The 22,154-nt window shown below is 39.9% G+C and overlaps 1 protein-coding gene across 4 annotated transcripts in view; it reads right to left on the reverse strand.

Annotated features, from left to right (window-relative positions):
• The window catches only part of BEND5 (BEN domain containing 5), a 1,094,864-nt gene that overhangs the window by 684,659 nt on the left and 388,051 nt on the right, over positions 1-22,154 (reverse strand). For all 4 annotated transcript variants that reach the window (XM_068163846.1, XM_068163845.1, XM_068163844.1 and 1 more), the window contains exon 5: positions 10,516-10,732. In XM_068163846.1, the coding sequence (XP_068019947.1) occupies positions 10,516-10,732 (217 nt within the window). The remainder of the gene's footprint in view (positions 1-10,515; positions 10,733-22,154) is intronic.

Raw genomic sequence — 22,154 nt, forward strand, 5'->3', positions numbered from 1 at the left:
AATACTTGGGGCCAATAGTAAAGATGTAGTTGACCACCTTGTGCCACTTGAACCTTGATCTACATTATTTGCACCAAAACAATTTCTTCTTTTCTTCTTTCTTTCCTATTTTTTTTCTTCTCTCCTCCTCATTCCTGTGTTATATAAAGATACAGCTCATGTTCCCTTCTGAGACATTACCTGAAGTCACTTTAGAGCAAGCTTGCAGCTTTCAAGGTTTAAGGCCAACAGAGATAAAGTCTTACTGAACACGTGCATGGCAAGGACAAAGAACTCCAGGATTAGCATGGATCTCCTAGGCAGAAGGCCTGAAGTACAAACCTTACTCATAAACTACAAAAAGGATTTCTGAGTAACGTGGGATTCACTTTACATACGTTCAGCACATTTACAGACAACTGCAACCTCAATCAGCTTCCCCAACCAGATGTGGACAAGCGATGAAAATATCCCAGAAGGAGACGACAGGCAAATAAATGCTCCTTAAAGCAAATTTGAAGCTTCTTTTTATCTGTTGAGTTATTTTGGTGTACTCTATTGGATATATACCATTGCAAAAGGGAAGATGAATCTGAAGGGACGGTGGAGGAAGGCATGCATCAACCTCAAACCCTGCCTGAATGAGACAAAAATATTTGTTTGTTTATTTTTGAATGTTTTAGAATAAACTTTATTAGAATAAACCAAACCAGGTTGGAAGAGACCTTCAAGATCATCGTGTCCAACCCATCAACCAATCCAACCCACCCAAACAGCTAACCAATGGCACCAAGCACCCCATCAAGTCTCCTTCTGAACACCCTCAACGACGGCGACTCCACCACCTCCCCAGGCAACCCATTCCAATGGGCAATCGCTCTTTCTGTATAGAACTTCTTCCTAACATCCAACCTGAACCTCCCCTGGCGCAGCCTGAGACTGTGTCCTCTTGTTCTGGTACTGGGTGCCTGGGAGAAGAGACCATCATCAGCCTGTCTACAACCTCCCTTCAGGTAGTTGTAGAGAGTGATAAGGTCACCCCTGAGTCTCCTCTTCTCCAGGCTAAGCAGCCCCAGCTCCCTCAGCCTCTCCTCATAGGGCTTGTGTTCCAAGCCCCTCACTAACTTCGTTGCCCTTCTCTGGACTCGTTCCAGCAAGCCAACATCCTTCCTAAACTGAGGGGCCCAGAACTGGACACAGTACTCGAGGTGTGGCCTAACCAGTGCAGTGTACAGGGGCAGAATGACCTCCCTGCTCCTGCTGGCCACACTGTTCTTGATGCAGGCCAGGATGCCATTGGCCTTCTTGGCTGCCTGGGCACACTGCAGGCTCATGTTCATCCTACCATCAACCAGCACCCCCAGGTCCCTCTCTGCCTGGCTGCTCTCTAGCCACTCTGACCCCAGCCTGTAGCACTGCATGGGGTTGTTGTGGCCAATGTGCAGAACCCGGCATTTGGATGTGTTAAATCTCATGCCGTTGGATTCTGCCCATCTGTCCAGCCTGTCGAGGTCTCTCTGCAGAGCCTCTCTACCCTCCAGCAGATCAACTCCTGCCCCCAGCTTGGTGTCGTCAGCAAATTTACTGATGATGGACTCAATGCCCTCATCCAGATCATCAATAAAGATGTTAAAGAGCACAGGGCCCAGCACTGATCCTTGGGGCACACCACTAGTGACTGGCTGCCAGCTGGATGTGGCACCATTCACCACCACTCTCTGGGCTCAGCCCTCCAGCCAGTTCCTAACCCATCGCATTGTTGCATTATTTTAAACTGGGAGTGAATGGCTTTGAGTCTTAGCCACAAGTATAAATAACTTGTACAGTGGGAATTGTATAGTACTGGAAAGGTATCTGAAACCATAAATACCTCATTTTGAATTAGTTTTATTTTTGCACTGCAAGGAGCAAATGAAGGTACTGGCCAAATCCAATGGCCACCAATGACTGGCAAGTAAATTCTTTCCATATCCTACAACCAGATCTCTAATTTAGCCCTTAGCTTCAGTGCTGTCAGTGTATTGCAGGTAAAGGTGAAATGTTAGACAAGCAAGCCCCTGGGAGCTTATTAAAACAAACTTTTAAGCAGACCAGAAATACAAGTCAGCCAATAGCCAGATCCATTTACATTCATATAAGACTGAAAACATCATTACTCCTCTTTACTTTATAAGTTGATTTGTCTGGAAACATTGAGTATCTAGGCTTAAAGTGTAGGATTTTATTTTTTTTCCTTCTTTCTTTCCTGTGGTCATGTTGTTATTGTGGTAATACAAGATGATGGCAAAACATTAGGGCACCAGGCCTTGATCTTGCAAAGTGTTGTTTGTTCTGACCTCTGAAAGCTTAAAGACATTTTTGTACACATTTAACTTGATGCCATGAACTGTGCCAGTGGCTTCAACAGGACTATTTAACATTCTTAAGTTTAAATCTATACTTAAGTGTTCTGCTGGATTAGAGCCACAAAGCTCAGGTTACACAAATTATGTGAACAACATTTTGCCTGAGATATTTAGGGATTTCAATACATTCTATTTACATGATATAGCTAGTATAAAGCTGAATCAATAAATAGTTCTTTCTTTGGTTAAATTAAAAAGCATAAATCCAAACCCTTTGGATTGAGCAGATATTTTAAACTGTTATATAAACCTTCAGATTCCAAAGTCTCACCCTACACATAAAGTGGGTCAGGCTAAACATCTTCCGGGTCTGTGGTCAAAGAATACAGGTTAAAATACAACTCCAGCCCCACAGATGCATTACACAGTCACTGCTCAGTAGATCTAAATAGAAACCAACTCAAATACAGTCAAAAAATCCCAGCAGAGTCAATGCAGTAAAGTGCTATGGGGCAAATGTAGCTAATAGCTCCACATAGCACGATTTCCCCTACATGCAAGTACATTCAGCATCCTATCAGTGGGGTGATTATTGCTTAATGCTGTGCTACAAAAGAGGGGGGGTTGGAATTCTGTAAATGAAAGAATAATTGCATTCTAAGTTTCCCCAGGTTTCCAAGGGCCATCCAGATCTTCAAAAATATCTAGGTAAAACAAAAACAAACAAACAAAAAAACCCCAACAAACATAAAAAGCCATCAGTGTATACACAACATCTCAGATATGCTTTTTAGATGGAATGATATTAGTTGGTTGTACTGCTTTTTCCCAAGCACCAAACAAAAAAAGAGAGTTTTAGTCAGCCAAGACACTTCACAAGGAAAATAAAATAGGTACCACCTGTCCCTAAAAGCAGCTGCCTCATCCCCTGTTGAACCAGCTGTGTGAAAAACAAACAAACAAAAATATCCAAAACCCAGTCTGTTTCCTATTGGGATTACAGCTGTCACAGAGCTTCACAAGACTCAACGAAGCAGTATAAAGTGCTGAGGACAAGAATGAGTAAAATCTGCTTCTCATCTGAAGTTCACTATTGCCATGAAATAAAGACTCAGACCCTGAAATGCCCTCCTCCACTTAGGTGTTAGTTTAGGTATGTGAAAACAAATTACTAGATCATGAACGTTTCCTCTTCAGGTTGAAGTCTGGATAAAGCATGTGTTATGCCAGCTTCTCTGGGAATGCAGTTGTACATATTAGAGGATGGAGCAAAGAGGGAGCAGAAAAGACTTAAGGACAGAGAAGACAGGTCATAGACCAGGATATGAAATTACTTGAAAGGACACTGAGATGGGAAAACTGGGTACACAAAAGAGAACGTGAGTACTTTCGTCTAGTCCTGGTGTTTAAAAGACCTAACAGCTATTTTGGATTTTCCTTCACAATTCAAAGACATGAATGGGAAAGAACAAAGTAGAACAAGTAACATCAGAGCAGCAAACAAATGTCACAATCTCTTTCTTTTAGTTAGCTTAGGAAAGTATAAACTGAATGGAAAGGAAAGAGATGGTAAGATTTGAGGCAAAGAAAGGACAAGCCATGGGAAGGACAAGTGTGGAATAAAGGTGAGATGAAGAGCCTGACATGGAAATGGGAAGAGCCATGAAGCAAAAGACCAATTTGCACAGCTACAGAAAGTTCAGGGAAAAGAACTTCAGAAAGATCACTGACTTTCCAAAAGTTTCCCTGGGTGGCTGCAGAATGAAAGTGTGCAGCTTTGGACCTACGCATGTTTGTATAGACTAACTGCCATATACAATTCATTTACTGTCATTTCTTTCAGGAATTTTTCTTCTTATAAGGTGGATCACAACATTTTCTTCTGCTAGTGATTTCTCAACTCAATGGATTCTTTAAGCTCAAAGCTCTTTTATTACTACCCCCCCCCCCCCCCGAATATTTTCCTTAAGAGGTTTTAAACACACAAGGGTAGTTATAAAATGTGAGCTGTAAAATTGAGAAAATCCTAACCCTTCTTCTCATTTTTAATGATAATTTTACACACAGTTAAATAAACAACTCTTATAGAAATCTCATAGAAATACTCTTACAGAAATCCTTATAGAAATTATTTTTCTATATGACATATAGTTGTTTCTGGAATTTGAGAAATAACCATCTTAGAATAGCATTAGAATAGAATTAACCAGGTTGGAAAAGACCCTTGAAATCATCAAATACAACCCAGCACCCAGCACCATCTAATCAAGTAAACCATGGGACCAAATGCTGCATCCAGTCTCCTCCTAAACACCTCCAGTGATGGTGACCCCAGCACCTCCCTGGGCAGCACATTCCAATGACCAGTCTCTCTTGCTGGGAAGAGCAACTTCCTCACATCCAGCCTCAACCTCCGCTGGAACAGCTGGAGACTGTGTCCTCTTGTTCTGGTGCTGGGTGCCTGGGAAAAGAGACCAACCCCCACCTGGCTACAAACTCCCCTCAGGCAGTTGTAGAGTGCAATAGTGTTTCCTCTGAACCTCCTCTTTTCCAGGCTAAGCAACCCCAGCTCCCTCAGCCTCTCCTCATAGGGCTTGTGCTCCAAACCCCTCACAAGCTTTGTTGCCCTTCTCTGAACATGTCCCAGCAACTCAACATCTTTCCTAAACTGAGGGGCCCAGAGCTTGACACAGGAGTCCAGGTGTGTGGCCTAACCAGTGCCGAGTACAGGGGCAGAATGACCTCCCTGCTCCTGCTGGCCACACTGCTCCTGATACAGCTTATTCATTTAGTAACCTTGCAAAATATTAACTGTAAAAGATTTTATTGAGTCTGCTTTTTTTTTTTTTTTCCCTAAAACTACATATTGCTGCCAACTTAAGCCAAAGTATTTCTTGTTTTTACCATGAACAGTTGTATATATCCTACAGACAGATGGCAACTTTCAACAGCAACATAGCTTCGCCTATATATCCTTGTCTACAATTCCCACAAGCCAGTTTATCTCCCAGAGCTTCCTTTAAATCCTAACAAAGAAATTTTCCTTAAAATCGATGGTATAGAGTAGCTCCCTGTTATTCCTCATGTTATTTATATAATTTCCCTGGTAGCACACTGTGCTATTATATACTATAAATCATATTTTCTTTTGGAAAGATCTGGTGGTGGTGTTATTTTTAGGTCCAACTTTACTTCTGCTGATATCCAGCCCAGCTAAGAAAATAGCTGTAGAAACATTTAAAAGCTCACATAGAGCTTTGGGATAGCATCCCTGTTAGGAATAGTATAGGAACAGCAGTTACTACGTGAGTAAACAGATGAACCACTGCACACAGAGAACGTGCCCTGAACATATATGTGCCTGGCCTTAACATTCTAGAGAAGTGAGAAATGTGGGTTACTTCTGCTATGCATTATTTCTGTGGCCTTTTTCAGACCTAGTAAATTGCCACAAATTGCAGTTAGATAACATTTCAACCTAGCTGCAGTCAGATCTATTGGAAAGTAGAGTATCTGATAGCAACATTATTCCAAAGATATGATACATCACACTGAAGTCTGTGACTCCTATTGTTTTCAAAGATGGAGACTATACTTCTCTTTTACAGGATTGTTACCATACAGCCAAACACTGGAGAAATGGGGAATTTAACCTCAGAAATATTGTCTATTTTCTTTCCTTCATGCTTTAAAACAATCCTAAGTGAGCAGTTAAAAATGGACCAGTAGATATCAGTAGAACTGATCAACTATTTTTACTTGGGTGCCCAGTTCATTTAGATGGTAAATAAGGTATATTTGATCAATGAACCAGCCACTGTGACACCTGGTGTGCCGTTTCACAATCTTAGGACCTCCTTCTGATCTCTCTGATACCAGCATAAATCAGCAGTAACTTACATAAATTAAAAACATACACCGAAGTGGGGTGGTGTCAGAATTGAGCACCTTGTGTTCCAATCTGTTTCACTCAGTATCTCATGTCTGACTTAAGGGATTGGCTCACTTACAGAGCTCTACATTAGACATATTGCCTTCTTGGTTTAAAATATGTATGTTTAATATTTAATTTAACAGAATTCCATATTCCAGTCTCTGTGTATGGCAGAAGTCCCTTGGAGGCTTGTGGTTTGTATGTGCAGTTGCAACTCTCCTTAAGTGTAATTTGGAAGCACCATTGCCTAATGGGGTGAAAGGAAGTATCTGTTTCAAATTAATCTTGGTTCTCTTTTGAGTGAGTAATGAAAAAATTGCCAAGCCAGTGGCAATTTGTAAAGTGGGCTGTAGCTGTTGAGTCAGGCTCACCAAAACTTTGATTTATTATGTGTGATAGTGGAATACTAGCAGCAGTACAGGTCTCATCAATTGTCCACACATTTCAAGTGTGCAGTTAATTTAGACAACCAGCTTCAAGTGATGACACGCACAGAAATTCTGCCAACTCTGAAGTATTGGTTAGAATGCTCCACAGAACTTACTGCACATGAAACTGCACAAGTGTCATAAAATAGGTACTGCACATGTGAATCAGGTGTATCTTTGAAGACATACACAATGTCTATGTGTGAGAAGGGCAACAAAGTTGGTGAGAGGCTTGGAACACAAGCCCTATGAGGAGAGGCTGAGGGAGCTGGGGCTGCTTAACCTGGAGAGGAGGAGACTCAGGGGTGACCTTATTGCTCTCTACAACTACCTGAAGGGGGGTTGTAAACAGGCAGAGGTTGGTCTCTTCTCACAGGCAGCCAGCACCAGAACAAGAGGACACAGTCTCAGGCTGTGCCAGGGGAAGTTCAGGCTGGAGGTCAGGAGGAAGTTTTACACAGAGAGAGTCATTGCCCATTGGAATGGACTGCCTGGGGAGGTGGTGGAATCACCATCACTGGAGGTGTTCAGGAGGAGACTTGACAGGGTTGGGTGGTGTTGGACGATAGGTTGGACGCGATGATCTTGAAGGTCTCTTCCAACCTGGTTTATTCTATTCTATTTTTCTATTATATTCTGCTGTACAACAGTGAATAACACATGCCAAGATGAGAGAGACATCAATAATATGCAAACACCTCATTTCACTATTTTAAAAGCAGCTCCCAGAATTTGAACTGATGATCTGTTGGGACAAACCATTGAACATCCAGTTACCTAGGGCAAACAATGGCAGAATGTAAATGGCAGCTTAAATGACACCTGGGTGACCATCCTAGTTAGTTTGCAGAAGAGACTATTTTCAAGACCATTTGGCACATCTAGAATGTGGGATAGCTCTCTGAAGTAAAGAATATAAGCATTAAAAGGTCAGAAATGGAACAGCTAAGTTATCCATTCACACCGGCAATGGGAATCTTTGCCATTTGGCTCTGAGTCACTTTGCCACTCTGCATCCTAATGACAATTACATGTCCCACTCTGATATTTCACTTTCAATTTTAATAGAATTAGTGAAAGTATTTAAGGAGTTAATGGAGGCATAGTACTTTCTTTAGAGAAAATATTAAATTAGACTAGAAATTAGATTGCCTTGAAAACATTACAAGCAGCAAAATGTGCACTCAGAAAGCCTTCAGGAGTAATCAGCTAAGCATGGTTTCTTGTGACTTTCATTTTACTTTCCATGACAAAGAAAAATCAAAAACCTCTAAGATGTGTGTTGAGTTTCTGTTCTTTCCAACAGGCACAGTTCAAAACTTGATAATCCTGGACAAGCCCAATTGTTTCAAACCATTCTCCATCCTCATGAACACAAACTGGTGCAGGGAGCTGTAAAATTCTCCTTGAATGAACCAGAGGGTATCAGCAGCTACGTGGAAGCTCAAAAGATATGCCACAGCCTTCCCCTAACATGCTACCCTGCTTCAGTCCTGTACCCAGCATGAGGACTTCAGATGTTGTCCTCAGATGGCATTTTTAAGTTACCTTTCTCCATCTGCTACCAGGGGTATCGTCCCTTTGCCAGGAATAGAGCTTTTAAGGGCCTCTTTATGCCAATCTGATTCCTCTTATCTTACATAAGGGACTAGAGCAGGGACAGAGCTCACTTTCTTAGCTCTAAATCTATCCTATATGGCACGCAATTCTCTAAAGTACAGCCAGCTTCTGCTTTGATGAAGCACTGTGCAGTGAAGACTGAAGGATCCTGTTTTTCACCATTTAAAGATGTATGATAGCAACAAAGCTCTATGTTAAAATATTTAACTTGCAGAGAACTTATGGAAATTGTCTATTCAAGCTCAGCAAAGACATTAAATTACCAAGCTGTTCTAGGACAGTTGTGTGTGGAGAAAAGCCAGAAACGCTCTGAGATTGTAACGTTACTTACAAAGATTACAGCACGAGCCTGATTCAGAAGCTTTTTATACAGATCAGCATGGTGAGCTGCAAAAAATGTTGCCACATCAATTTCTGCAAAACATACAGTGTGTGTATGTGTAGATATAAAATCAGGACTTATACACAGCACATTTCCTGCCACATTTTGAATGGCATCTGTTTGTTTGGTTTGCTGAAATATGAAAACTAATATTTAACAACTACTGGTAACACAACGTTAACAAGATGCAAGAGTATAACTGTCGAAATGCAAGGGGGGGGGGGGGGGAAGAAAGACAAATCCTTCTATCTCAGTGTTTTAATCAGTCAGATCAGGGTTTTGATGAATATGCAAATGTCACTGTTTATACACTATTTTCACAGTAAAAGGAAACAAATACAGTTTTATTACAGAATTAATGACAGCTCTGTCCGCTACGATTAATAATTAAAGCCCTATACACATTAAGATGACAGTACTCCTTCCTCCCACCCTCTGAAGATTGAACTTTCCTATTTTTAATACCCCTTCCCCTTATAATTGTTTATCTCCCTGATTGGAATGATTAATAATTAATGCCAGTTCAGGAATATGTGATCTTTAGAACAAGAACTGCACTTAATGGACAAAAGGGTTAAGACCACTTTCTTTTGTTAACTGTGGTTTTCCTCTTTCCCACATGTTATTTTTTTTTCCTCTAAGTGCTATGCAACAACCTGCTATAATGCTGGAAGCCTTTTATTTATTCCAGTGCAGGGTATACCTATGATTTCATTCTGATTCTCACAATATATGTTAAAACCCCAGCTGCTGGGATCAGCAGCCTTCATAGGAATCACAGCTTGCTTTATTCTGACACAGACACTACAAGTTTAGACCAAATCAAATCTCACAAAAATTAAGAATGTGATACAAGTGCACTATAAAGTCTGGGAAAGCAAAAGCAAAAATAAAACAAAACAACTCCAAGATTTCAGCCATTGCTTTTTCAGTCTAATGATTTCTCAGTTGATATGGGAGTGGCTGAGTCATGCTTTCCAAACCCTCAGGACAGGCAACATTTCAGAGAAAGCCAAGTGAGCAGAAGTTCAGCCTTACCATTAATCCTCTGTCCTGCATTAGAAGAACCATCTCATTTCATTTTCATGGGGCCATGAGTATCTGCACTGAGATCACTAAACCTCTTTTAATTTCAACTCACCCAAGAGGCATTTTTAAGGGTAAATAAAATAGGGATTTTAGAGCAGAAGTAGAAGTAGAATAGACCAGGTTGGAAAAGACCTTTGAGATCATCAAGTCCAACCTATCACCCAGCACAATCTAATCAAGTAAACCATGGGACCAAGTGCCTCATCCAGTCACTTCTTAAACACCTCCAGTGACAGTTACTCCACCACCTCCCTGGGCAGCCCATTCCAATGGCCAATCTCTCTTTCTGTGAAGAACTTCTTCCTGACATCCAGCCTAAACCTCCCCTGTGCATGTTTCACATTATTTTACCAAGAAAAGCTACATTCTAGTTACAAAGATGCTTCCTTCTCAATAGAAAACCTATTAGAAAGACAGATGAACAGACATTTCTCCAATAAATTTTGTTTCTTTAATAAGGCTCTTTCAGTTTCATCCTTTAATGTCTTTAGAGGTGAACTGATCCTACATGGGAATTTAGCATTGCATTGCATGTCACAAAGGAACTATTTTATGTGGAATTAAATTAGCATTTGTCTACATTTCACTGTGCAGGGACACTACCATGTCTGTCATTGATATCAGTAAAACAAATATGTGTGTGTGTGTTAGCAGGGGTGATGAATTATACTCTATAAACATTTAAGGGTAGGTATTCATAGTGAAGCCTGCTAGTTGGCAAGCATGACTATTACTTACCACACTGAGTCCTAGCAACTCTCTGCAAAAGTAGTCCATGTTCCTCCTTTGTAGGTTGTCAAGATAGTGCTGAAGGCGAGTATAGGTGTAGGGGTAGCAGTAAGCAAACTGGTAAGTGTCATCCTCCCGGTCAAAGCAAAACGCAAATGACATGACATAGTTCTTCTTGTGGTCAGGGCAACGATAGTAATACACATTTTTAGAGGGTATTCTTTGCCTGAAAAACAGAAGCAACATACATATACACATTGACATAAGAAATCCAGACAATAGGGCTATGTGAGATTCAAATCTCTTCTAGAGCAAATGAATTACAACTCCTTGAGTAACTCAGGAGCTAGTGAGCAGATCCCAGAGCCTGAGTTTTACAGCATTCAAGCAGACAAGCTTCATGCCAGAAACCCATGCATAGCACAGCTACTTTGCTGATGCATCAGTCACCCAAGCTGCCAGTGTCATCACAGAAGAGGAGAGCATTTGAAAACCAGAGAAACCCACTCTCCTGAACCGAAAAGGATGCACAAACAGTTATGCTATCATACTTGGCTATCAAGCTGGTACCATCTCATACCACAGCAAAGGCTTCAGCCAAACCTGGCTGGAGTGTGCTACATCCTTTGGTACAGGTCTTATTCACCAGTACAGGGCTGAGGCATAATTAAGGAATGACAGTGTAAGGTGACATTGACAGAACTGTTACTGAAATTCAGGACATGTTTATATGTTCATTACCCTTAGCAGTTACAGGATATATCAACACCTATCTGATTAACGGAGGAAAAGAGAAATTCTTGAGGTGAAAAAACGCAACAACTTCAAAACCTCAACAAAAAACTTCAGGAATGGAAAATGGTCCTAAATTAGAAGGCAAAGGAGAAAAGCATATTTGGTCCTGTTCCAAATTGGATTGCTGCCCTCCTCAAGAGTTCTGGCTTATCTGACAAGATAAAAATGAATATACATGATGGTAAATAATTATAAGAGACGTTTATGCCATTGTTATCAAGCTGGTATCTGTTTAAGGAATAACAGATGTCTGCTTGCCATTTTCCACCCAACTTCAGTTATTCTGTTGTTTCTCCACAGAAATAAGCAATATTTCAGAGGTGGATAAAATACTTGTTCTATGGACTACAGGTGTTCACTATTCCTGTTTGCATCTTTTCTTCCATCACAGATTTACTAGCTTTATTTATATAGGAGATTCTCTAGTCATGCCATGCACTCGTAATTTGATATAACTAACTTCCCATTCATGTTTGGCAACAAAACACTATGGTCCTGCAGACGCTAACTGATTCAATTACACAACATTATAAACAGGTCTCATCTAATGATTGGAGCAGATCTCAGCTAAACTAGGATCATGGTGAGGGAAAACATAATAAGATTTACAGACATAGCAGTAGTAATGTGCCTCTGTAATAGTTCCGAGAAGCTGGTCTACTGCAGAGCATCAGTTATGGCCTTTCACTGCTAATATGAAATAGAGGACAAAACCCTCTCATTATGCAGAGGTACGTGTTTGCCAATTAGCAGCAGTTAAGGAGTCTGATCAGCAAGACTCAGGATCTACAAAGAAAAACAGAAAGGAATTGAGACGTTCTTGACAAAGTACAATAAAGAGCCAGTGATGCAGTTAATTAGACTTGAAATAAGAATTTATGTGCCCCTTTTATTGGCCTGGTCCTTGAACATTCACGGATTCAAGAATTTCCTGTAGCATTTTTGGTTAAATAAGACACTTACACTAAGATCTGAAAATTGTTTTTAAGCCACAAACACAAAGGGCAGGGGAAAAGAATAATAAAAAAAAAGATTCTTTTAATTTTTATTTTTCAAAAAGTATCAGTAGGGGGAAAATGTCATCAGCTGTATGCATGCAGTCCCCTAACCTAATAGGTTTCTCCAGTATCTTAACATATTTCTATCATTCACCCTTACTCTGGAGTGCTATAGGACATCCCTCATTTGATCTCAAATCAAGCAGATGATACGGCAGTGGGTAAATGTATTCTAGCTCCCAGTCCTCGAACCGTAATGCAAGTTTAAACAGTATGTTGCTGAGCTGTTGAACTTTATTTGTTTCCAGATTAGCATGGGAGAAATAATAAAGGACAAGCATCACTCGATGCTATAAAAATTTCATGTAAAATGAGACCAATAGGAGGAAATTCAGAATTTTAGAAAGGCTAGTGCTAATTGAAATTCATCTGCTGGTAGTTAATGTTTAAATGACACATAGTTCTCCTTGGTTCAATAACTTTCTACTTTGAAGCAAGTTGAAGACAACTTTGTTAATGTATTAAAGGCACTTTTGATATTTCACTCCCTTTCCCCTTCATTATAGAAGCGAAGCATCTGTTTTATTATCCACTTTGACACATCACTTTATGGCTGCATTTGGCTATTATGGCTAATCTTGATGTCTAGGACATCTGGTATTGACATTTCACTATCTGGTGTCTGACACAACAGCAGAAACCCTCCTCAGTTCCTAACTTTAAATTCACTCTCTCAGGGCAGAGACTGCCCAAACTCTTAATGCAAACTGTATCTTCCAAAAATAATTATAATAGTACTCCCATCACTGCTAATCTATTTTTATCTCCCCTAGCACTTTGTCACTGCTAATCTATTTGTGAGTCATATAGAGAAAGAGAGTTAGTGTTTAGATACCAACAACACATCTTTACACACAGGAGCCTAATCAGATTGAGATCTTATCACAGAATTAAAGAAGGAAGAGGGGAGGAGAAAAAAAAAAGTAAAGAGGAGAAGGAAAGGAAAGAGACACAGTGCTAGATATCACCAACTGAGTTTTTGATAACGAAAAGACATTGCTCAGTTCTTGAATTAACCTTTGTGTCCTAGACGCACTATTGTTTACTCTTTCCCTTTTTTGTTCTATGCCTTCTGGAAAAGGACACCCACACACTGTGGCAGCAGCTGCTCCTATTAATTTAAAGCTATTACAAAAATTAAAATTAAACCCAATTACTTTGGCTGGTTTATAGCAGGGGAACGGCTTAGTCTGATTGTTCCCTCTGGTTATGGACAAAAACAATATTCCTACCTACAGGCAGCTGCCAGTGGAATACTAATGCATCTAGGGCCTGGCAGGAACAGATTCAGAATGCAGAGCCTAACTGCATTTCTTCCTAGAGAAAAATATCTTATCATGGATCTGCAGAAATGCACCAACTTCTAACACTGTAAGTCACAATGAAGCTGATTTGTAGTTAGAGTGAGGAAAGCAAAATTATGGTAGAAAGCTTAATGCTCAGATTTGTCATTTTGCATTTCCAGGCAGCTCCCACTAAGAAATGCACCCTGCTAATTGACACACAACTGCCTGGATTTTGTCTCTTCTGAATGGTTATTTAAAGGAGAACCAGCCCAATTCTAAGTACAGCCACAATGCAAGGAATGGATTTCCCAGCTGTTTTTAGAAGTGCATTTACAGAAATGAAGCTCAGTATTTCCACATCATTTTTTAAATAAATTGAGACTGCCTAGTCTTAAACATAAATGCAAAATTCTTCCTGCCAAAGAAGGAAGCAAACAAGGAAACAAATATTTTCTCTGTGTTTTGACTCTTCTAGTCCAGTGACAGTCAAAGGCTTGAGCCAGAGGATCTGAATGCCCTCTATCTGACAAGGTAGCAGTCCCAACCCAGCAGATTTGTTACTCCAAGTGTGAAAGTACATGTGCTTGTCTGTTCCTATATGTTTGCTACATAGCAGTCTGAAGTCAGGACATTTGCTCTGTTTTGGTAGTATGCAATGAGATCAAATTTGTCAGTTAAACCCAAAAATAAATAAAGAAATTTGGAGTCCTCATTCAGCCTCAAAAATCAGATAACTTCAGAGTCCCCAGGATTTTACTCTTGCTACTGCAACAGGCAGTAAAGGGTATAATCAAGCTTTGAAAATTTTATCCCAACTATATTCCTATTTGGGATATAATTTGAATTTCAACTCTAATAAACTAAAAGGTAAACTGTATTATCTGCTCTACCTTTGTATTTTTTCCCTTCCTCTCCAACTTCCTTTTTAAAACTGGGAGTTAACCAAGACTTTGGGGAACAAACACCAGGGGGTGGTGGGAGTACTTCTGTGTGGCATCTCTCCTTTAAATTTCAAACACATAAGGGTGCTAATCCAATCCTTTTGTGGCACCACAACACAAATAATTAGAAAGCACCAATCTTTGGAGCACTTTCCCCCTCTCCATAACATGACCAAAGCAGGGAGGTCTTGCCCAGATATATTCCCAATGACTTTAATGAGCAGCCTAAACAGCCTTTGAACCGTTTTTAATATGGCACTCATGAAGTAATTATTCAGTTCCTTGCCTCTACAGGATTGGGTTAGACATACCACAGCCAGTGGACTTCAAAGTAGAATGATGATCTTTGGAGGAAAAACAAAAAGCTGCAGGTGCTGTAAAAGATCAATGGCCAAAAGAAAAATTAAGTGGTCTGACTTGTAGAGAAATGCTCAGGTGACTCTGCTGCAATGCAGTGTTAGCTGTGGTGATCATTTCCAATTGCCATTAATTAGCAGACAGAGAGATACAACTTAACAATTTCACAGATTTCCAAACTTGTGAATATAATTCAAAGGGCTGGGCCTGAGTCACAACCTCAAAGGAATTTTAAGTCTCAATTTTAAATACATTTGAAACGCTAAACCTTGATTCCAATTCAACATTGACAGCCAAGCTTCAGGTATTTATTGATGCTACTCAAAATACTTGATAGATTTGTTACTTGCTCTGAGTGCTCATATTTTATTCTTAAAGCTGGATGGTCCTATTTATTAACTGCAAGAAATCCAACAAACTCTGGAGAAAATATCAAGATCATGGACTGTAAACTTCTGGGAGGCAGCCATTTCAAACTGAAGGCTGTACTGACTTGTTTCTCTGGTAGTCTAAGCCATTATTTTTCTTCTTGCTTATTCTTGGTGACAAGTGGAGCTGACTGTCTTCAAAATTCCTATTTTACTTGTGGCAAAATAAGTTTGTAGGGTCTTTTCTTGCACATAATTTTATATTTGACTCACAGAGCATGGAGTGACAGTGAATATGTCAGATGGTGTTAAATATTTTTTTACAGATAACTGAAGGGGGGTTGGCTCAGCTAACACAGTTTCAGACACTGCAAAACAAGCCCTGTTTATATTCTTGCTAATATGTATTAGAATGTTCTCCAGATATTTTTCTAATCTTTAGCAGTCCGTTGTGCACCTCAGGGTTTTCCACCTCTACCAATACCTGAGGTCTTCTTAAGTATAAAAATAAAAATGTTGGGCAACTCAATGACTTTCCTGAAATTCATCACACAGCTTTCATGGGTTAAAGTGAATTGAAATAATTAACCTCTATAAAGATTGTTGGAGAATTCAAACACTAGTGAACTGTACAAAGATTGCTTGTAAGCTTCCTGTATTCTTTAAAACTTCAAGGAGAAAACACTGAGTTGTTTCTATTTGGGGTCTGTGTTGATAGGTTGGGGTCTGTGTTGATAGGTTGGACTTGATGATCCTGGAGGTCCTTTCCAACCTAAGTGATACTGTGATACTATTTCTTTCTCTAAAATTGAATTCAATAATTAAGCAATGAGGAGGCATATTTAATTTTTGGAGAACTTCTGTATTGTAGATATTTGTAGCAAGCATTGTAAAACTTCACCAGTCCTGGGTACCAGAATTACTGCTGCAACAAAGCTGGTGGCAAGTCTCGAGCACAAGCCCTACGAGAAGTGTCTGAGGGAACTGGCGTTGCTTAGCCTGGAGAAGAGAAGGCTTAGAGGAGGCCTTATTGCTGTCTACAAATACCTGAAGGGAGATTGTAGCCAGGTGGGGATTTGTCTTTTCTCCCAGGCAACCAACAACAGAACAAGAGGACACAATCTCAAGCTGTGCTGGGGAAGGGTTTAGGCTGGATTTAGGAAGAAATTCTTCATAGAAAGAGTGATTGGCAAATAATAAAAACATAATGAAATATAACCTAAAATCAGAACTAACCAGTGAAAGCCATCATTCATAAAGTGATTGCTGAGGAAAGAGTATATCTTGTGGGAATACAGTGAAGCAGTACGGAAGGGTCCCTGCTAGCAGATCATGATTCTGAGATATGAAGCAATGCTGAAAACCTGTTCCTGGGTTCAGCAGACAGAAGTGAAACCATCATCCTTTAATTCACCAGAATAAGCACAACATTATGAAAGAGAGGGCTGCTAAAATATGATCTGGCAAGAAACAATTACTAAAATGACTGAATTACTTTCAAAGTAGAAGGAGCTTCATATAAGGCCAGGCAACATTGCATCCCCCACCCAAAGGAACTTTTATTTCAGGTTCTCCAATCTCAGTATGGTTTTGTGGGAGAAAGTTGCTTCAGTGTCATCCATCATTCATTCATCTACCTCCCTTAAACATAAAATTTGTCCACAGAGGGCCAGATTTGGCACAGTTCCTTCTTTTGACAAAACACTTTAAATGTCTTAGCAGAGTTGATAGCTGGTAGCACAATCCAAAATCTCTTGCCAGCAGCAGGAACAAGTGAGGTCTCCAGTGGACAAGCAGTCGATTTATCTTCTTTTCTCCCTCCTGCCTACCACTCTAACCAAAGCTATACTCCCTTCTCCATCTTTTGTTTATTCTGTCCAGTTGCTACAGCTTTCACTGCAGTTGTTTTCCTCTCAAGAAGCTGTTCCAATACTGCAATTATTCGACAGAAACTCTCTTTTAAACTGCAGGGATAATGAATGGTGCTGATTTTTTCTGCTGTCGAAATATGATTTGCCTACTGACCACAGGTGTTTCAGTCATGTATGGCCTCAATAGTGCAGTGCTTATAAAGGAAAAAAGAAAGAGCCCTCTCATTCAACAAAAAGGCTTTGACAAGACAACAGTAAAGTTAGACCCTCAGGTATTGTGATTCTCTGAAAACATCATTAATGCAAAAGAGGGATGCAGAAACCAGCATTTCTGTCCTGATGTGCATCTACTGGGAGGGGAAGCAAAAATAACACAGGATCCACCAAAAAGTCTTTTAAAAACAACAACTTAAATTGGCAAGCAAGAATTTGCAATGAGAAACATGAGGTAAGGTAAAGAGAGAGAGAAGAAACGGCGTCTCAGAACATCACACACCACTGCAGTTCCAAAGTTTGGAACACACAGACAAGAAAAACAAAGTTTTTCAGATGTGATTGAGAAAGAGTTACCACAGATACTGTTAAAGAAGTGGAGTGATTACAAAAACCAAATCATAAGTAAGCATGAATAAATTTATACTAGGAAAAATGAGACGACAAGAAACACTCTGCCTCTGTATAGCAATCCAACACCAAGCAATGTCTGTTCCAGCTTTGATCTCTACCACACTCTGGTCACAAAAAAAACCCCCAAAACCCAAGCCTACCAATAACATTCCAAGATAGTTTGAATATACTGACATCAGAGAGAAAATAACCTTTAAAAATCAGAATAAAGCACGTGCAAAAGGAAGACATCCAAAAGAAGAAAGCAAGACTGACATATTAGGTTCAAACTGTCCAGAAACAGAGTAACAGAATGACTCAGAATTTGTGATCTTTTGGAGATTTCCCTTATCTACTGCCTCTGAAATACAAACAAACCAAACCATACCCAAAGGAATAGTGTACTGGAGGAATTTTACAGTAAGTAATGGTCTATTCTTTTTCAGAATCTCTTCAAAACTTGCTTATCTCAGTCAGATTTTTCTCCAACAACCAGTGAAAAGGCATTTAAAAGGATTTTGTTACTTCCACATTATTACAGTATTTTAGTGTCTTCATGTCCAAACACAACATTCTACTTCATTATTCTTTCCAGTCTCCACCATAATCTGACAATACAACCCAGATTATATTGACTGGAAAACACATACATACAGGATCACACAGACTGCTAAACTGAGTCCTTGCAATGTTTGGAGCACGTGTCGGCCTGGGAATGAGGGACCAACCTCAATCCCAAACTCAAGTCCCTGAACTGCACCACCAGTAAACCACTGGGCCAGCTCTAGTAGCCTCTTAGCCTCAATTACCTAATTAGCCTTTTCTTCACTCTCCTCTTCTCCCTTTCCCATCTGTTCATCAATTCCCACCACTCCCTGTTCTTCTGCAAGAATAATTTTTAAAATCTATGTTAACTTCATTTAGGTTAGTCTCAGGTGACTTTGCCTCTATGCAAGAATAATTTATAAGTCTCACATGAGCCTCAACTTGAGGAAGTGTTTCAGTAATAACTGAATTCTGAAATCCACCTTTAAAATGTCGATGATTTCACAAAGTTGAGATTGTTAATTTATGTCATTTTGATGTGAACTTTAACTAATTGCCAAAGGAAGGAGAATGGGTATGAAATAGATTTTTATCTGCTGTAGCTTGGTTGATACCAAACCATCCTTACCAAGATCTGAAACCCTCTGTAAGCCTTAGCCTTCCCAATGTATATTATTCCTGAAAAAGATCAGAGCATCTTTGATGGATGATGTGTGAACAGGATAAAAACAAAAGAAAACAGGAAATTGTCATCATGGATCAGTTTTTGTTAGCTGGGCAAACTTACCCATAATATTATGCTATATCTTATCATCTGTCTCCACGCAATGAAGACTGAGTTCAGTGATTCATTTTTAATGGCCCATTTCTTACGCCTTCTAGCACCTTGTTCACTTTTTCCACCATAACAGCATCTCAAATGGCTTCTGTTATGGAAGTGCCAACAGCAATCTTCAGGTTTTTTCCATTGAGTTAAAGGATAAGATTTTCCTGTGGGTTCCTCCATGTATTAACTCACCATTTATCAGAACTGAACCTTCTTTATCCATCTGAGTAGCTTGTTTAGATCACTCTGAAGTTTCTAACACTGTACTGTGGTCTTAAATTACTTAAGTAATTACATAATTTATAAATGTTACCACCTAATCCTTCTCCTCACTCCCTAGATCATTAATAAATATATTTAGCATATGATCTGATAGGTAACTTTAAGAAATGCAGCTGCTAGCCTTTTAGTGTGATGAACACTGACCACTTAGCCCTCTGCCTTTTTGTTTGCTTGTCAGTTTTTGATCTACGATGATACTTACCCTGTCACCATATGTGACTACTTAGCCTTTTCAGCAGTGTCTTGTGACAGACTTTGTCACAAGCTTTTAAAAAGTCTAAATACATTATGTCCAGAAGCTTGCCTCATAAACCTGGTAGATGAAAACTAAAGGTGAAGAAACATTCCCAAGAATTCTCAAGGGAAAACTGGACCTTAGCATCTGACGGAATCAGAGAGAGAGTCCAAAAAGACTAATGGGCAAGCCAGAAGAAATCTTATCCTTTGGCACATACTGCAATTGCATTTTTGAAGGACAATTCTGTTACAAAGGCTGTTACTTCATCCTACATGGAAAAAATGCAGGGAAGTCTAAATCATCTAATGGGAGTGGTGGGGGAAAGCACAACAGTCTGCAGAGCACCCAGAGTCCTGGCTAGCAGAAGCACTAAGAGCGGCTAGCAGGGAAAAGTATAGCTGAAGAAGTGAAGAACTAACAAAAAAGCATCACATCAGGTTAGCAAAGCCTTAGTTTGGCTTCATTACTTGCTAATCTCAAACTGTGAATAAAAGAAGGTGAGAACAAGGCAATGGCCTCGCTAGATGACAATACTATTGTTAGAATTCCACCTCAGGGATTGGCTATTGTTACTCAGGCTTATCTTAAGTTAGTTAGATAGTTGTTTATTTTACCACCTAATTTCTTCTAGTAAATGGGGAAACTCTGAGCACCAGCAAACTCAGCACTGGTGTGTGGAAGAGAGATGATATTCAGCATGTTTGTACTGACTTCTTAAAAACCAAACCTGGCACTTGATGCTGTCAATCAAGACCAGAGGAGAAGAGTTATCTATTCTCCTCTCTTTCCCCCATGCTGTGACCAGGCATTGTCAGAGGCAGGGTGCTGGACTTGAGGAACTTTTGATTCAATCCAGTATGTCCATTCCTATTTCTTTTTTTTATGGACACATCCAGAGAGTTCTAAGCAATGTAGTGGGACATGATTTTTCTTTGCTGAAGCTGTTCTCATTAAAGTCTCTCACATCATGATCTTCCAGGTGTTTTATTATTCCCTTTTAAATTCCTGTTTCGACCATTTGCAATGTAGAGATGTACTGCTTACTGGTCTAAATATAGGATAAACCCCAGATACTTGCCAACCCTCTGGAACAGAGCTTAGTTTTAATGAGTGCACATCTTTGTTAGCAGTTCAGCTAATTCATTCCTAAGCTTCTTCAGAATTCTTTTATACATAAATCATGTGGGGCTGATGATTTGCTGCTTTTTAACTAATCAATTTGCCCCATCTTCTCCATCTCCAGTAGTGCCTCATACTTATTCCCAGAAAAGAGCAGGTCTAAGAAAAGTATCTCCAAAATCTTGTTTACTATAACAACTGATTTATGATGTAGAACCATCTGATTTCTTTTCACAAAAGCACATAATTTTAAAACATGTACAAGAGGTGACAATGTGAGGGCAAATGATTTAAATTCAGCATTGCAGACTGTGTATTTTCCCCCCAAGCTACACATATTGCACATACACAAATTTTATTCTGTTTTCCTCCATGAGTTCCATCACATTCCCTCTTCCTACCTTCCTTTGTTAAAAAATTACTTTATAACATACTTCTATTCCTGAGGGTGTCAACAGAGTAACTACCTCCCAGCATTCTCCCTTTTCTCCTGCTGCAGGGAAAGTCTGTACGTTTCCCATTTATTCACCATACTAGCATGAGGCCTGTGGTTAGCAATAGCACTACTGCTAAACTTGCATTGTGCTGTGCCTTTTGTGTCCTTCATTTATCCCTGAGACAGCACTCAGAGCTATCATATTAAACATAGAGAGGGGGCAGGGCAGAAAAAAAAAGAAAAGCCTGGAAGGAAAAGACTCAGTTTTCTTAGCTGAAAGGGGGATGACAAATCTGGCAAGCCCATTTCTTCAAAGATGAGAGTGAATGTATGTGTGCAGAAGGACTTCCACACTCCTGCTTTGTACACACCCTGGGCCGCAACTGCAACGCTTGCTGATCTCAATCGCTCTCTCCACTAAGCCAAACTCCAAGAAGAAAACATGTAGATAGCCAACTAGGCATTAAGCCTCTTAATGAAAGAAAAGTCTAAGGTTTTCTTGTTTCTTAAATTCTAGGCTATCCTGTTCACAGTGGTCTTTTTCTAGCTGACACTGGTTCAGAAATTACCCACACAGGCTTTCTTCCCCAGATAATAGAAGTGAAACCAATGCAGAGGAGTTTGCCTCAGTCTACAGGGGAAATAAAACACAATTCCCTCCTTCTCTGTTTTCAGACATTCCTAGCTGCTGCCCCACAGAGTAGTATTGATTGAAAAAGAGACTGAGTATCTTGCCCTATCAGTCGCTTCTTATTTACTGTACACATGGAAACATTCAAGCAGAGGGGAAAAGCGAGGAACAGAGGGACCAGGCAGCCAGAAGCAGTTGCACACACATGGGATTTCTCATCCTAAACAAAGTTTAAAAAATGAGAAGCTGCAGTGGTTGATGCTGTAGAAGACAGGAGAAAATGAAAAA

Source organism: Melanerpes formicivorus, unplaced genomic scaffold, assembly GCF_026170545.1.
Source record: "Melanerpes formicivorus ecotype bairdi unplaced genomic scaffold, bMelFor1.0.p_v2 SCAF_75, whole genome shotgun sequence".
Classification (NCBI taxonomy): domain Eukaryota; kingdom Metazoa; phylum Chordata; class Aves; order Piciformes; family Picidae; genus Melanerpes; species Melanerpes formicivorus.